Below are 16,963 nucleotides of genomic sequence, written 5' to 3'. Positions count from 1 at the left end.
CTGGGCTGGGGAGTCCTTGAGGAGTGCCTGAAGGTTGGGAGGCTCCTCCCTGGGGAAGGAGTGTTCCTTACATTGACCATCCAGATCGTCTTCCCTCCTACACTCAGCCCCTACGGGTAGAGGGCACTGGAGGGGTCGGCTTCCTGTTCTTCCCCGGTCTCAACGCCCTCAAAGGAGAGAAGCTTGCATGCGGGGGGAGGGGGGGAGGCCGAGACTGGAGGGAGAAAGGGGGAAGGGAGGAGAGCGTTTTGACTGATGAGTCAGAGCCCGCAAAGGGGAAGGATGGCTTGCAGATTACCCCCTCCCCAGTCCGACCTGGCGGTCATTCCACTGCCCTCCTCCCCCCAGCAAAACGCAGATCTCAGCCCTTGGGCGGGGGAGGGCGGGGACCCCACTTAATTAACCCTTTTGGCTCTAGTCCTAACTGGTTTTGCAGGCAAGGGAGGGGTGGTTAATTTAGGGAGGAGGTGAGTAGGACTGCTACTGGAATTAGGATAGTGCTTTCCCCGCCCAGGCTGGGGTGGGGGGCGCATAATAAAGGCCCTCCGGAGTAAGACGAGGATCTCAGCAGAGAGCTTGGGAGGGGGGTCGGCAGTCTCTTTTCCCTCCTAGAGCGCGGCCAGGGTGGAGGGAGAGCTACACCTCACGGCCCACCCTGGCTCCGCCTCCCCCACAGTCCCAGCTCCCGCTCCAGCTCAGCTACGCTCCCAACTCGGAAGAACCCGGAGGACGGACACCGAGCGTGAGGCTTCGCCTCTCATTCCTCCCACCGCCCTCCCCCTCTGGGGTCTCTGCCTCCGTCTCCTTTTTTAAAAGCTGCGTCACATGCATGCCGTTCCCTGAACGCTCCCGGCCCCTCGCAGCCCGCCCGCCGCGCGGCGCACGCACGTCGTCGCTTGCTGTGCGCTCGCCCGGGTCACTTTGACACGGCTCTCCCCTCCCACTAGCAGGCAATTAGCATATTAATAAAGCCCGGCCCAGCCCGGCTGGGGCTGGAGAGCGGGTGCCTACAAGAGCTACAGCGCGAGCGAACGCGGGAGGGAGAGGGGGGGCGGGCGGCGGCGGCGTTGGCGGCGNCACACTCCGGGGACGCACACCCGCGCGCGCACACGCAGAGGCAGCTCGCCTTCCTGCCTGGCTTCCTTCCTGTCTGCTCCGCGCCTGACAGGCCCCTCGCTGCACACTGGGCTGTGCCTGTCCTGGTGAGTGGGGCGCGCGGCCGCCCGGCCCCTCCCTCCCTAGCCCTCTCGGTAGATCCCTCACCCCTTGTTTGGCAAGAACTTGTGTTGGGGGCGTCGATGGCATGGCGGAGGTCGGGGGCTGTGAGGGGTACAGCGGGGCCTTAGTCCAGGGGAGGGCTCTCCCCAACTGCAAATGCGCAGCAGCACCGAGGCAGGGGAGGGGTACTGGGAGGTGGGGGGGAGGGAAGAAGGGAGAGGGAGAGGGAGGGAGAGAGAGAGAGTGTGTTTTGGTGGGGGAGGCTAATTGAGGAGGGGTTTGGGGGGCTGAAATTCCCAGAATTCCAGGGTGTTAGCCAATCAGAAGTGAGTTTGGACTTTTGACCCCCCCCTCAGGTCACCATAGAGTTTTGATTGGCTGGTTTGGGTTGCCCCCCCTTTCTAGCTGCCTATTCCCTTTTACATATCCTGTGATTCCCCCCCCAAGGCTCTTTCTGAGGACTGTTTGGGGGGAGGGGTTGATTGGGGCCCATCTTGCTCTCTTCCAAAATTTCCTGCCTGTTGCCAGGGAAGGTTAGCTCTCCTCAGGGACGTGAGGTACTCTGGGGAGGGGGGGCTCAGATAATTGGGCCCTCGGGTGGCATCTCCACCATAGTGGGAGGGGGAAATGTGGCAGCTCCAGCAAGTTAGGAAATAATTTGTGGGAATTGAGTTGAGGGGAGCAGTACTTGACCTCAAAGTGAGAACTTGGGACAGGACTGAGGCCAAGATCCCCATCTCCCCAAAACACTTACCAGCTCTTGTTAGTGACAGTCTGGGTCTGAGTTCTTCCCTGAGGAGGGAGAACGTTCTTACTGCCAGGAGAAAAGAGGCTGTGTGACTGGAGAGGTAGTCTTCAGAGGACCTCAAAACATTGTCTATCCCCATTCTCAGGATTCTGGGTTCTTGAATTATGTGCAGGACCTCCTCTTGTCCCAGGCTGGAGTTAGCTTTCTTCTGTAAGTCAGGTGTCCCAGAATCTAGCCTGGGTTGGATCCTTTGCTTTTCCACATGCCTTTTCTCTGGGAGCCCCATACCCCACTACTGAACCCCTGCTACACACACACACACACACACACACACACACACACAATCCCCAAGGGAAGCTGCCAGTGTGGAAGCTTCCTTGAAAATCATGTGACACGGGCCAAGTTGGGCTGGGCACACATTTAAAGTGCCTGCTGAGGCTGATGTTTAAGGGGCATGGGGCCCAGAGGGAGGGCAAGTAGAGCCTGAGGATCCTGGAATATCCGGGTGTGGGCCCTGGCTCCTGCTTGTAGAGGGTGGGGGAGAGGGGGAAAGGGAAGAGCTTGCCAAGCTGGAATCCTGCCTGGCACCACCATTCCTTCTCTCACCAGCTTGGTGTGGATATTTGTATGTGTATTTTCTTTATAACTGCTCTCTGCTGGGTATTCCTTCAGATCATTCCACGCTCTGAGTCCTCCCCGTGGCCTTCATCCTCCATCACCACACATGAGCATAGCAGAAACTAAGGCTCTGAACAAGTTAGAGGACTGAGTCTTAAATTTCGATTCTTAGTTCCTACAAATGGTGGGGTAGGAGGTGGGTATGGAAGGGTTGTCAGGCTGGAGGTAGATAAGAGGTTGTTCCTGAAGTTGGGGCAGGGTGCCTGGGTCCAGTAGGAGAAAGGAGAAAGTTTCCCTCTCATTTTCTTTGGGATCAGCATGGGGACAGGAAGAGGACCCATGCACAGGGATGTGCGTGGAGGGGACAGCTTCAATCAGTGCCTCAAAAGACATGCTCCTTTTGTGTGTTTGGGTGGCATGGCTAGAGGAGAGGGGTAAAAGATGGCCAAGAGTGGGGAGTCTTTTTTCCTGAATATGAAGAAGTCTTATGGATTGATGCCACTGAGAATGGACAGAGGTTAGACTTCAAGGAGAACCAAATGGGGAGGGGACTGAGAGTGGCCTGGGGGTGGGGAGTGTTAGGAGTTGGAGTAAGGGAGGGGACCAGACTTGTATGGATGGGTGGGAGCACATGGTTGAATACAAGGGCATCCTGGCAGCATGTACAGTCCAGGCTCAAAGATCCACCCCCCAACTTGAGCAGGCCTGGGGTGGGGGCCGAGGCGCCCTGGCAGGCCGCCTGCCTGCTGCCTGCCTGCCTGTCTGAGTCTCTCCTTTGTGCTCTGCTGTCTCCTGGCTCCTCCTCCTCCCCCAGCCCAGCAGAGACAGCACATGCCCCACACATGTGACTGAAGGAAGCCAGAGCACACGCAGACCCACACACATGCACACGCGGAAGGAAACAACACAAGATACACACATACGCACACAAACATACCCCCAGCTCCCATAGTGCTCCTGGGGTAGGTAATAGCTCCTGAAGCTTGGGTCAGGAGCAGGGAGAACCTCTGCTAAGGGGCATCACCCAGGCACGGCAGGTTGCTGAGGGGACCAGGGCCTGTCTGGGGCAGCATGTGGCTCAGAAGGGTTAAGGCAGGGAGGAGGAGGGGGAGGGGAGGAGGCAGCAGTGGTGGCGGCTGGGAGCCAGGAGAGGAGGATGGCAGAGCGCCAGGCCAACGGGAGGCCGGGCACAGACAAAGGAAGGGGGGCAGGCACACTGGAGGCCTGGGTCAGGGAGCCCCAGGGGCCCGGGCAGGGGGCAGTGCTGGTACCTTATCCTGTGGGTTGGGGCAGGCTGCTGCCCTTCAGAGTTCCCACCTCCAGAGGGGTACTCTTCCTCTTTCCTCTTTCATCACCTTTGTTATTCTTTGCTGCTTTGCTTTCTCCCCACTGTCCCCCTCCCCTCTCTGCTCCACCAATTTTAGGGCCTTCTAACTCAGACTTGCTTTCTTTAGTTGGGCCTCTTCTGCTCCTGTGCAAGTAGGGGAATTAAATCAGAAATGAGAGAGGAGCAGACTTGCTAGAGAAGCAGAACCAGAAGAAGGGCCCCATTTTGAATGATGTGCCAGCGATTTGATACATCTTGGTATTCAGGGGCCCTTCTTTCTGAAATTTGAGGAGACAAACTGAGGTGGGGGTTCTGAGCTCTAAACTGAGGGCAGAAGCCCAAGCACATGCCCATCCCTCTTCCCCTTGTAGACAGTCATTTGGGGCCTGGAGTGGCCATTCCTTGAAGGGGGAAGGGAGCAGGAATGGCCGCAGTGCCCCAGGGCTGGGCTTGTATCAGTGGGGTTAGAAGTCCAGGGTTCCAGCTCAGGCCCTCCTGTCTCACTGTAATCTGTTCGAGTGAGTATAATATTTGGCCCTGTATTCAGTAAGGATCTCTTGAGGTATGGCCTACGAATATACTTTGGAAAGTTGAGAGGCGCAAAACAAATGACAGGAATTGCCCTGTAATTGGGGAATAAGTGTGGCCATCCCAGAGTTGTGCTGTTAATTTAGGAGTCAGTGGAATATTTCAGTTCCTGGTGGTTTCAATTCTGGGCACTATGTTGCAGGGTCTGGCTGAATGTCACAGATGTCAATATGTTTGTGAAAGCTGGAGCGCATCATATGGCTAGACCATGATGGAGAATGGTGTGCAGGTTTCAGGGAAGGTGGTTTATAGGGTTAGTCTCTGGGTAGCAAATGGTCAGGGTGTGCATGTAATAGTCCGTCACAGGTTCTGGAGATATAATGCAGTTTGAGTGTGTGTATCCGGGTCAAAGGGCATGTGTCACAGGTCCAAGTGTGTACAGAAGTCAGAGTATGTCACAGATTATGTGTGTGTCCGGGGTTTGGGTTTATTTTGCATTTGAGATGTGTCGCAGGTTGAAGTGTGTATCAGGTACTGATTTATGTAAAAGTAAGATGAGGTTTTTATGTGTGGAGGATGTTCACAGAGCCAGATGCAATATTATTGCACAGTCAACCAGTGCATATATCATGAGAAACCTTGTCATGGGGCTGTGTGAATGTGGTTGGTGGGGCAGGGCGAGGAATAGGGAGCAGGGACTCAAATTGCAAAGAAGTAGGAGGGCTGTATGGCTGCACCCCTGCCTGTGTTGTGGTGTGTGTGTGTGTGTGTGTGTGTGTGTGTCTGTGTTTCCTTTTTCCTGTGTGCCCAGCTAGTAGGCCTGGACCACTACCCAATTTTTAGAAACACCTCCTCTCTTGGGATTTTCCCCTTGCATTGGAGAACACTCTACTTCAGTAACCACCTACCTTTTTTTCTCTGGGATGGTGGGAGGATTCAGCAGCAGACTGGGTCCCTTCTGGGGACCGTTGGATGGGCAAATTTGCCTTCCCCAGTTCTGACAGTGCCTCTTTCCCCTGCACCCACCTGCTTGTGGTGGTGGGGTTTGGGAAGGGGGCTAGGAACTTAGCTGGGTTGAGGGTAGGGAGACCAGGGCAGGGAGACTGGAGGGCCCTCCTCCCTCCCATCACTGTTTACAGGCTGAAGCAGAGTGTGTCTCTGTCAAAAATAACCCCTTGGAGGTTTCCCCCAGCTGCTCTGGGATATCACCAGGGGCTGAAGCCCAGGGTGGCAGCCCAGGCCAACCTTCAACCCCAGAGATCACAGGGGAGAGGAAAAGAGATTTGGGGGGCGTTGGGGAAGCAGTTTCAAGATACTGGGAGTCTCCAGAGAGGAGAGCACCCTTCTCCATCCCCTCAGTGGCTCCAGTTCCCCTGCTCACCCCTGAGCACCAGGTTTGGGGCCGGGCTGGGGGCATTTCAGTTCCTGGCCCCACACACCTCCCCTCCATCCAGATCTCTCCCCAGGCCCAATCTGTTCTGTCTCCATCTCTCCCTCCCATCTCTCTCGGTCTCTGTCTCTCTTTTGTTTTTCTCAGCAGTCCTCCCTGCCTGCCTCCGTCTCTCCCTCCCTCCCTCCCTCTCTCCCTCTTCCTCTTTCCTCGCAGGGAGGGGGCGGGGCCGGTGGGGGCAGCTCCTCCCTCCGCCCGCCCTGGGGCCTCATTCTGAGAGAGGCTCGGAGAGCGGAGAGCGAGCGGGGAGGGAGGGCTAGAAAGGGAGAAAAGGAAGGGAGCCGGCGGGCGCTGCGTGTGTCTGTGAGTGTGCAAGTGTGAGTGAGTGTGAGTGCCGGGCCCTGCCTCTCCTGGTGCCCTGGCAGAGGGGCCTGGTGGCCTGGGGAGGGCGGGCGGGCTGCTGGNCCCGGGGCTGTGGTCGCCGCGGGGCGGGCCGAGGCTGTGCGTGCGAGTCTTTGTGCGGCCCACGGAGTGGAGCTCTCAGCCAGGCCTGCTTGTCCCACTCGGGACATGAGCGGCTGAAGTTGGCCCCCTCAGTCCTCACCCCTGCCAGGGCCCCTCTGGGCTTCCAGCCGCTCCCCGCACCTCTCTTGGCCCTCTCAGTTCTCCCAGGTAAGTCTGGGCACCCTGCAAGCCTGTTGGGGGTGGGCGGAAGATCCTGGGTCTGGCCCAGGCTTGGTATGCTAGCTGGGGCAGAGGTGCCCCAGCTCAGAGAGGCCAGGGCTCTCAGGCCTGCTGACCTGTGATCAGCCCCCAAAGGAAGGGGGCCTGCCCTCAGGTCAGGCTGGTTACCATGGAAATGCCCAGCTGGAGGTGCCCCCCTTGGCCCCAGGATGCAGCTTCCATCCGGAGAAAACTTTACTAGTTCTGGGCTCTTCCTCTTTTCTCCCTTCTCCTAAGGGTTCCCAGATTGCTTGGGGGGTGTGTGTGTGTAAGTCTGACTACGAGGCTGATGACACATCCCCTTCACCCCCACCCCCACCTTGCTCTCTCTACCCCTGTTGCTGGGGACAGGCAGTAACAGGGACAGATGGTCTGGGTGATGTTCCCTCCCCTTCTCTTCTCACTCCCAAGCCCTTGTGCTGGGGCTACTGGGAGTTGCTATGGCTCTGAAGAGATGGTGAGTTTGTGTCCATTCACTGGAGGTATAAATAGAGGCCTCAGAGCTTCAGGCTTTAGCTCTTCAGAACTGTCCCCAGCCCCGGGCAGTGTTTGTCAGGTCTCAGATGAAAGAAATTGAAGCTCTGAAACTTTTTTCAGAATTAGAGAGGAACCCAGGTGTGCTGCCTCCCTTCTGAGGGTCTTGAGCTGACACATTTCTTCAGGTAGCCCTGAAACTGTGGGGCAAGGACAGTGATGCCTTTAGGGAAAGGATGGCCTAGTCAGGGGGCAAGGGCCAGGCCTGATAATCTGGACTCTTGGGTTCATTGACTAGACCCAGCCTCTGGTAGACTCTGGGATCTTGGGCTTCCTACGTGGCCTTAGTCTACCTGTCTGTGGAGCGGGGATACTCGGAGCTGGGTGGGACTGTCTCTTTCCTAAGGATACAGGCTCCTCATTCAGTCCAAACTGCCATGTGAAGGCTGTGTGCTGGGAGCATGAGGATGTGGCCTGCAAGGGAGCATGCATGGGGCAAGGGCCTGTTGCAGCCACCCTGATCCTGCCTGGGGCTGCTGGGTTCCAGCTCTTGGTAGGCATGTTGGGACGAGCTGAGGGTGGAAGCCTGCTAGGCAGGATGAGGCACACGCATGTGCAGGCACACACAAGCTCTGAGTCTTGGCACCTTCAGGAACTGTGTAGTGTGAGCCCCTCTGGGACCCTTCTTTTGCCCATATTGTGAGGAGGGGGCCCTGGAGAGATAATTAAATGATGTGTGTTGGCACAGGGTCTTCCTTTGTCTCTTCCCCCTAAGGGAACAAAATAGATTCTGTATTTAATTTGGGGAATGGGCTTAGATATGGCCAATATGGCTACCCTTCCAAATACAATCAAGTTTTGGGGATGCTAGGAAGCACCTAGAACTGGGTTTAGGATCGTTGGTGCTGTGTCTCAGTTTACCTTCCTTTCTGGTTGGGTGGGGGAAAATAGAATTGCAGGGGTGCCTGGCTTGTACCCAACTATGAATGTAATACTTCTTCCAGTCAGGAAATAGTACACCAGGAACAGTGTGCTACTCATGGAGGTGGAGAGGTGACACATGTGCACATACACAGAGACAAATGAGCAGAGACCCCTGTCTAGTTACCACTTACCTCCTGGACTAAGCCCCCTGGAACCTAGGTTCCTTCTGAGGCCTAGGTTTGTAAATAGAGTGGAATCCATGGGAGGGCTGTCTACCTCCCTCCCCCACTGCAAGTCTCAGAAGTGAAAGGAGGTTGAGGCTTTGGGTTTCTGGTTTGGAGACAATACTAGACCCATGGTAGCTGTGGGGGAGGGGGCTGTGCTGATAAGGGAGTGGCCGTTGGTGGGGGAGGCAGAAGGCCCAACTGGTTATCTGGTGGGAGGCACCCAGCAGGCACCCACTCCCCTTTATCTTTCTATCCCCTGTCCTCCTGAGACCCTGGGGGTGGAGGAGGAGCAGGGAGTTGGCAGAGTCCCATTTCCACTCCCCCAGCTTGGTCTCCAGAGGGCATTAGAGGGGTGGAAATACTACAGGATATGGGAATCAGAGCTGGGCTCAGGTCCTGGCCCTGCCAGTTACTACCTCTTCTGTGATCTTGGCAAGTCCCCTCAAGCTTGAGCTTTCTGTTGCCTCATCCGTAAAATGGGGATTTTATAGTTGACCCTGCTACTTCACAAGGTGGTTATGGTGAATGAGCAATACTACGTAGATGTAAAGGGGATTTATCAAAATTAGGTTGTAATGTTTGGATGTTCATTTATTCTATGGTATTAACATTTCTTTGCAGCTTCAATTCTGTCATCCAGGGGGCTCAGCCACATGAAGACATGGGGTTTTGGGTATTAGGGCTGAGTACTTCTGGTTTCGTAATAAAACAAAATTGGAGCCAGATTTAGAAGCACAGGTAGGTGTTCCACAGGGTAGTCACCCCTCCCCTAGTCTACCCACTCTGGGGGCTCTGGAAGACCAGTCCCTTGCCACATAATCTCGTAGACTTCCAGGAAAGCTCCCTGGGACTCAGGACACCCCTTCTCTTTTTTCCTTCTAGGTTGTTCCTCAAAGTCATTCAAGCTGTACTCGCCGAAGGAGCCCCCGAACGGCAACGCCTTCCCTCCCTTCCATCCCGGCACCATGCTAGATCGGGATGTGGGGTGAGTCTAATCTACTTCCCATCCCTTCTCCAGATGGGATCCTGCCTGAAAGGGGGAGGGAGTTACACCCCCAATAATTCCTGTCTTCCACTCCCATTCTCATAGCCTCTTCCCTTACACAGCCCAACTCCCATGTACCCGCCTACATATCTGGAGCCCGGGATTGGGTAAGTGGAGTCCAGTGGGGAGGGAGGTGCTTTCCATTACATGGGTGAAGGCAGAAGTGAGGGTGGGGTGGGGTGAGGAGACTCTCTTCCTGCTGACCTCCGTTCTTCACTTTCCCCAGGAGGCACACACCATATGGCAACCAAACTGACTACAGAATATTCGAGCTTAACAAACGGCTTCAAAACTGGACAGAGGTATGGCCAGGGGAAAAGGGCTGGGAAGGGGGAGGGCCATCTCAGAACCCCTGTGGGATGTCTCCTGACACACACGCACACACACAAACACCTCTCCCTGTGCTCCTTAGGAGTGTGACAATCTCTGGTGGGATGCTTTCACAACAGAATTCTTTGAGGATGATGCCATGTTAACCATCACCTTCTGCCTGGAGGATGGACCAAAGAGATATAGTGAGTGGCCTTTGGGGATCCTGCTGGTTCTGCTGTGAGAGCATATACTTCCTGTGTCCTTCTAAGGACTGGGAGTAGGTATTTGTCTCCGGGGACCTGTCTTGGCAATTATGGCATCTGCCTGACCCCCTTGGAAGTCGTTCTGTTCTAATGAGTTTGTCCCATCTCTACAGCCATTGGCCGGACCTTGATCCCACGCTATTTCCGCAGCATCTTTGAAGGGGGTGCTACGGAGCTGTACTATGTGCTTAAGCACCCCAAGGAGGCATTCCACAGCAACTTTGTGTCTCTTGACTGTGACCAAGGCAGCATGGTGACCCAGCATGGCAAACCCATGTTCACCCAGGTCAGCAACCCAGCTGGATGTGGAACACTGAAGCACCTGGGTTTGATTCCCCTCCTTCCTCCCAAAACATACTCAGCTGTTCCCCAGGGAGGCAAAAGGGAAGTGGCAAGACAAGAAGGGAGGGGCAGGCATGCTGCAACATCTATCAGATGCTTACTGAGTGTGTACATGATGCTCTTCTGGGCTGTAGGGGTACATCAGTGAATGAGAGCCTGCCCTCCTAGAGTTTATAGCAGATGAGTGTATCACTGGCTACTTGGGAAGAGGACAAGGGTCTGTTAAGCATTTCCACCTTGTGTGTGTATGTGTGTAAGGGCCAGGGGTGTGACAGGTAGATGAGGGAGTGGTGTTTGTCAGTTATGCACCCAGATTTATGTGCAAGTGGCAGAAGTGTGTTCAGTGGGAAGAGTTGTGAGCAAACCGGGAGAATAGGTATATATTCAGGCACGTGGGGAGGGGGCAGAGATGTGACAAGCTTGTCTCCAGGTGTGTGTGGAGGGCCGGTTGTACCTAGAGTTCATGTTTGACGACATGATGCGGATAAAGACGTGGCACTTCAGCATCCGGCAGCACCGAGAGCTCATCCCCCGCAGCATCCTTGCCATGCATGTGAGTTGTGGGCAGGACCCAAAACGCAAGGGTGAGGGCAGGCAGTGGGAAGAGTGGATGGAATAAAATCTGCCATTTCCTGACAATGACCTTAGACAGGGGATTATAGTATCTCCATCTGCAAAATGGGTTTCATAACAGTCCCTCTTCTCTCAGGAGTGTCATGAGGCTCAGTGATAGGGCAGAGGAGCAGATGCAACCCAGGTGCTAGTCTTCTTCTCCTCCCCATCTAGGCCCAGGACCCCCAGATGTTGGATCAGCTCTCCAAAAATATCACCCGGTGTGGGCTGTCCAATTCCACTCTCAACTACCTCCGCGTGAGTCCTTTGTCACCCACCTTCTGCCCCATCCCATTTGGAGTCCACTCTGTGTCTGTCCCTGACACGCCACCTCCTCCTCTCTCTCCAGCTCTGTGTGATACTCGAGCCCATGCAGGAGCTCATGTCCCGCCACAAGACCTACAGCCTCAGCCCCCGTGACTGCCTCAAGACCTGCCTTTTCCAGAAGTGGCAGCGCATGGTAGCACCCCCCGGTGAGTGCCCTGCACCTGCACTGGCTCTAACCGGGATCTGATGAAGCTCCCCGACGCTCTATCTCTGTTCTCTCATGAAGCCCCTTTCTCGCTCCTGGGTCTGCAAGATTGGGGTCAGGGTAGGCTCAAGCTCCTTAGGAGCCAGAATGGGGAACAAGGGACCCGAGGCTTTGCCCCTCCTGAGCCTCCTTTTCCTTGGCACAGCGGAGCCTGCGCGGCAGCAGCCCAGCAAGCGACGGAAACGAAAGATGTCAGGGGGCAGCACCATGAGCTCGGGGGGTGGCAACACCAACAACAGCAACAGCAAGAAGAAAAGCCCAGCCAGCACCTTCGCCCTCTCCAGCCAGGTACCTGTAAGCATCTCGGCTTTCTTCTCTCTTCTGGGCTGCCCTACTGCTGACCCCTGACCCTTGACCCTGTCCCAGCCTGAGCTCACTAGCAGGCATAGAAGCAAAGACAGTTTTTCCTGGTGTAATGTGTCAGCATGAGCTGGCTCCTGTCACTGATAAGAGTCCTTGTCAGTCACATGCCATGGTTGTGATCACAGACTCAGACAGAACGTAGGACATAAAGGGACAGAGACATCCATGAGAACATCTGGGTGTTCAGGATAGACAGCTTAGGGCTGCACATACCATCAGAGACCCACACACTCACACTGACAGAGAGACACATGAATTTGAACGTGTGCGAATCTCGCATACACATACGCACACGCACATGCTTTCCCCATTGTTTTTCTTTTTTTTTTTTTATCTGCTCCCTCCCTATTACGTGTGGACAGAAGTTTAGGAGCCCCCTGAAATTTGGGGGAGATGAATTAGGGAGCTAAGGGAACAGATTGACTTCTCCTAGAATCTAGTGGTTAGAGGCTGTGATGCTCTGCAGTCCTTCAGTGGGAAGGATTCCAGGGGCTGAGGGTGTCAGAGGAGTTGGGGTTTTAAAGTTGGGTATGAGAAGGGGTTGGGGGTGTTGAGTTTCCTGGGTGGGTATTGGGGCTCTGGGGGTATCTGCTGCCCTGGGCCGGGCGAGCCCCTGCCCCGATTATGTTTGGGGACCTCCGCCACTCTCAGGATGTGATGGTGGTGGGGGAGCCCACCCTGATGGGCGGGGAGTTCGGGGACGAGGACGAGAGGCTCATCACCCGGCTGGAGAACACCCAGTTTGACGCGGCCAACGGCATTGACGACGAGGACAGCTTTAACAACTCCCCCGCCCTGGGCGCCAACAGCCCCTGGAACAGCAAGCCTCCATCCAGCCAAGAAAGCAAATCGGAGAACCCAACGTCACAGGCCTCCCAGTAAAGGCCTTTCCATGGTCACCCAGCGCTCTGCCTGCCTGCCCCACCCTTCGCAGCCCCAGGGAGCAGAAGACAGAATGAAGAGACTGAGCATCTAAAATGGGCAGCCTCCATCCACCCACTTCAGGGAGGAACTGGACTCGCTGGGGGCAGGTGCCAAGATTTGCCCCCCAGTGGCCCTGGGCTGGGCCTGGCCTCTGCAGAGCCTTTTTTTGGGGGAAGGGGGTACTCATGTGGATGCCTACGTGGACCCTGGGCCTCTGTGAAATGTCCCGACCCCCCCCCCCCCCAGGGCATTTGCATCCATCCTCACCCCAGGTTCTGGGTTCCCAATCCTCCTGACTCCACACCCCTTCAAGCCTGGGGTTGTCTGTCCCACAGCCCTTAGGGACTTAAAGTTATGGGGCTTGGTTGAGTGCCCCTTTCCTAAACCTTCCCCTAGGTGGCTGGTAGTAGAGGGGTAAAGCTCTGGCTCCTCCCTGCAGCCACCTATCCCAGCTCCCAAGTTTTTTAAAAAATAATATTATTAAAAATGTAAGTTTAAAAAAAAAATCACACATGTACCCCCTCTTCCCCTTAATAAAAGTCCAGCTACCTCCCTACTCCTGACAAATGCGGGGCTTAGGGCCCCCGTGGAGGTGAGTGTGGGGTAGGGGGGTGTGCATTACCATTTTATACAGTTTGAGAGCTTCAGACCAAGGAGATACTTTGCCATCTCTCTTCCCTTTTCCTCTGGGGTGACTGGAGTTGGGGAAGGCATGCCTTGGGGTAGGGGGCCGTTGATGGCCACACCTTTGTGACAACCCCCTGCTGTTGTCTCTGTCTTCCCATCCTCCAGGACTCTGGCCTGCCCTCCTAGTGCTTGTGACTCCCTCTATCCCAGCCCCAACCCTCTCCCCCATGGTGTGTATATTCTTTATAAGTCCTCCATTAGAGCAGCTGTCTTGGATGGGGGGAAGGGAGGCTCCCTCCCTTAGGAAGTGTGGAGGGAAGGGAGCAGCCTTGTTTGTCGCTGTGTTTTTTTGTTTTGTCTCAGTTGGGCAGGCTTGGGATGGAGGGGGAGGGGCTTGTCCACTCTCTCCAGCACTCTCTTTCCCCAACTCTTCAAACTGTGTATCTAGTCCTCCGCTGTCCTCCACAGAGGGGAAAGAGCCACTGAGGATGGCCCAGCTCTAAGCCCACCTGGGAGCAATAGACCTGTGTCCCCCAGCTGAAGGAAAGGTCTTCATCTCCAATATCCCTTCCATCCCCTTCCTCATAGAAGGGAGTGGGGAAGCAGCCAGGATTCTCAGCTATATTTCACAGTTGGACACACGGAGGCTCTGGGCCCAGGGTCAGGCCAGGAGCAGGGTCCCATGGGTCTGGGCCCAGCTCTGTGGCTTCGCTGCCTTTTCCTGTGGCCAGTTCCAGAAGTGTTAGCACCACCTCTCTCCCCACCCTTCCTTCTGGATTCTGGGGTTCCTCCACACCCAGTTTCCTTAACTCCAGCTGCCACTGTTGGAAGGGTATTGTGTCAGGAGCTGAGGGAAGGGGTGGGGAAGATGGATGTCCCACCCCAAATGTAATGCCTTTTTTTTTTTTTTTTTTTTGGGCCATTTGAGTCATGTATGGTACCGATCAATAAAGAGACTTTTTGGTTTGAGAGTGTCTTGGTTGGTCATTGCTGCCTAATAACCACTAAGCCCCAGGCAGTCTTTTTCCCTCTCCTTCATGCAGTCCCTAAGACCAGTCATTGGGAAGGAGGTAGGAATTAAACTTTTGGATTCCCCTTTACTCTCATCTCACATTTCCCCTGACTCTTCCACCATTGCTCCTCCTGTCCCAAGCTGGCCCGGTTGTCCTCAAAAGTTGACTTTTCTGCCCTCTGGGACTGTTTTTCCTTACCTGTAACTGCCCTGGCTGCCAGACAGGTGGCCTTCCTAAGGCAAGGTTCCTAGGATAAAAGGCCTTGGATCAGGCTTTTGGGAGAGGCAGAGTGGGAGGGATCCTTGCAGAGGAGGGGGCTTGGGTTGGAGGAGCTTTGGGTGGTTAGAATCACTGGGAGACCTGGTCCTATTTTTGACCGTGAGATTCCTGCCCCTATCGGGCCCAGCCCAGCTGAGCTCTTTGAGCTAGCATCCCCTGGTGTTAGGTCTTGGGTGGGGAAGTAGAAGGGTAGCTTGACTGACTGTATCCTTGCTGATTTTGGGTGGGAATATGCTTGGGCACGTGTGCTAGGAGGCAGCCTGAAGCTCCTTAGGTGAAAGGAAGAATAGGGTGCTTTCCAGATTACTTTCCAGGTGTTTACTAATCCCCACTCCACCCCTTAGCCTCCCACCAAGTCCCCTTCTCTCCCACCATTAAAGAAAATTGGCAAGATAGGGAAACCCTGCTGTGGAATGGGGATGGGATCTTAGCACCTACCAATCCCTCTACCCAGACTCCATTTTCATCCCAGGCAGGGGAATCAGGCCTCTCAGACTGTTCCCCCACTAAAGTCTGGATTTGAAGTGAGACCTCAAAGACATGTACCTCTACCCTCACCTCCCCATCTGGCAGGAAGAGACCAGAGGAAAGGACTCCATGGCCCATTCCGCCCCTTCTCTAATCCACGTGGTTACCTTGGCCCTGCCCTGCAGCCAGCCCAGCTCCTCATTGCTCATTGCCTCAGGACCCCAAAGGCCTGCATTTGTGCACATGCCCACTTTACTCCTCTGCAGGCCTGACCTGATGGAAGGACATTCACCAGCCAGCTGCTACCACCAACTTACCCTGGGAGTGTTAGGTAACACCGACCTGTGGTGTGTCTGCTTTTGAAACTAGGTGTACATTCTTGCCTGAATGTGTGCCAGAGTATGTATGTATGTGACTGCTCAGCTGGGAGAGGGCTTGGATATGGGTGTGTAAGGGAGCATTGCATGTGTGAATATGTAGGCTGGTCTATGCATTTATTTATGGGATGTATCTTGGTGGATTCATTAATTCAGCTGATATTCATTGAGCCCTCTCTAGGTGCCAGGCCTAACTTTAGGTGCTAGAGATATGGTGCTGAACAAAGTGGAGAAGGCATGACTGCTGGGTGTGAATGGGTGGCTACAAGTACACAAATAAGAATATGTAGAATGTGTGGGTTGGCGGTATTGTGTTGGGTTATAGGGTTGCTGGGCCAGGAATTGTGACATGGGTCATATCTTTGTGTGTGTGTATTTTGGAAGAGGCAGTGTTCAAGGGAAGAGGTAGATTGCCAGGCCTGGACTCTGCTCTGCTTAGGGGAAGGGAGTGGTTCAGAGAGACAGGGGAACCCACTTTTTGAACTCAGGAAGCATAGTGGGCAGCGACTTCCTCTGGAGCCCCAGATCTGTCTCCTCCCTGTTTGCCCCAGCAGCCCCTCTGGGGAAGGACCTTGGCCTGCAGGAATTGCTAGGGTGGGGGAAGGGAAAGGCCCTTTAAGGCCCAGCCCCAGGTCCCAGCATGATCCTGAAAAATTTGCTTCAGCCCAACTGTGTACTCCAGCCAACCTCAATGCAGAGACATAGGCCCTGAACCCTGGGACTCCTAGCTCAGCCTGAGCCCAGCTTCTTCCCCATGTTTCCTATTCTAGCTTAATCCAGCCTGACCTCTAGCCCCTTTCTTAGGAGTTCCAGCACAACCTCCAATACCTCTTTTATACTCTTAGCCCGGTTTGGCCTGACCTTGAACCCCTTCCCCAAAGGTAAGATTCCAGCCCAGCCAGCCCTGTCCAGTTCCATCTAACCCCAGGTCCCTTCCCATAAGATGAAAAGCTCTAAGCTGTGCCCCTAGGCCCTTCCCTAACCCTTATTTCACAAAGTAGGGCCTTATTTTGGGGACTGATGGAAGTTGAGGTGAGGGTACAGAATTGGAACTAGAGCCTGGATGAAGAGGGGATGGGCAGGGAAAGCAGGCAAAGGAGTTGCAAAAAATGCTGAGAAAGGCCCAGGAGTGTTCTAGGCCAGGCTGAAAGGAAAGGGATATGTAAGAAATTTTGAGTCAGCAGCCCCCTAGTTCCAAGCTGAACTTCCAAGATGCTGAATTTGACCACTGCTGGTCCTAGCTTCCCAGTATCCTGAGTATTTACAACGCTCTACCATGTGGCCACAGCCCCATCTCTCAGGACTCAACTCTGAGGCTCCTCCCCGGCCCCTACCCCCATCCTGAGGTCTTCGACAAAGCAGAACAGGAAATGAGTGGAAGACTATACACCTGCAGTTCTTAGGCTGGGGAGTGGGGGGAGCTGGGTAGGAGTGGAAGCTGACCCATCTCCAGGTTCCTACTCCAGCCTTGGGAATGGTCCATTTTCCCACCAATTCCGGGACCCTTTTCCTGAAGTAGCCAAACCCTGGATTACTCCCCTCCCTGCTGCCCCACCTGCCCACTTCTGCAGGAGGAGAACATAGAGACTGTCTCTGGAGAAAAAGACACCCCCCCCCCCCCCCCCGCGG

The 16,963-nt window shown here is 54.9% G+C and overlaps 1 protein-coding gene across 5 annotated transcripts; it reads left to right on the top strand.

Annotated features, from left to right (window-relative positions):
• The first annotated feature begins 1,186 nt into the window (after window positions 1–1,186).
• LDB1 (LIM domain binding 1) lies at window positions 1,187–14,166 on the top strand. 5 transcript variants are annotated; one of them, XM_077748308.1, is made up of 11 exons: window positions 1,187–1,202; window positions 9,060–9,162; window positions 9,285–9,329; window positions 9,449–9,524; window positions 9,635–9,737; window positions 9,911–10,083; window positions 10,570–10,692; window positions 10,926–11,009; window positions 11,101–11,224; window positions 11,429–11,571; window positions 12,298–14,166. In XM_077748308.1, exons 2-11 carry the CDS (start codon window positions 9,143–9,145, stop codon window positions 12,526–12,528), a joined length of 1,122 nt encoding a protein of 373 aa, XP_077604434.1. In that variant the 5' UTR covers window positions 1,187–1,202; window positions 9,060–9,142; the 3' UTR covers window positions 12,529–14,166. The 5 variants fall into 5 exon arrangements, with proteins under 5 accessions (XP_077604434.1, XP_077604433.1, XP_077604432.1 ...); XM_077748307.1 differs by having other exon boundaries at window positions 11,429–11,577; XM_077748306.1 differs by lacking the exon at window positions 1,187–1,202 and adding an exon at window positions 6,301–6,501.
• The last annotated feature ends 2,797 nt before the right edge of the window (window positions 14,167–16,963 follow it).

Source organism: Crocuta crocuta, unplaced genomic scaffold (assembly GCF_008692635.1).
Source record: "Crocuta crocuta isolate KB4526 unplaced genomic scaffold, BGI_CrCroc_1.0 scaffold619, whole genome shotgun sequence".
Taxonomy (NCBI): domain Eukaryota; kingdom Metazoa; phylum Chordata; class Mammalia; order Carnivora; family Hyaenidae; genus Crocuta; species Crocuta crocuta.
This window is presented reverse-complemented; position numbering and strand designations above follow the sequence as displayed.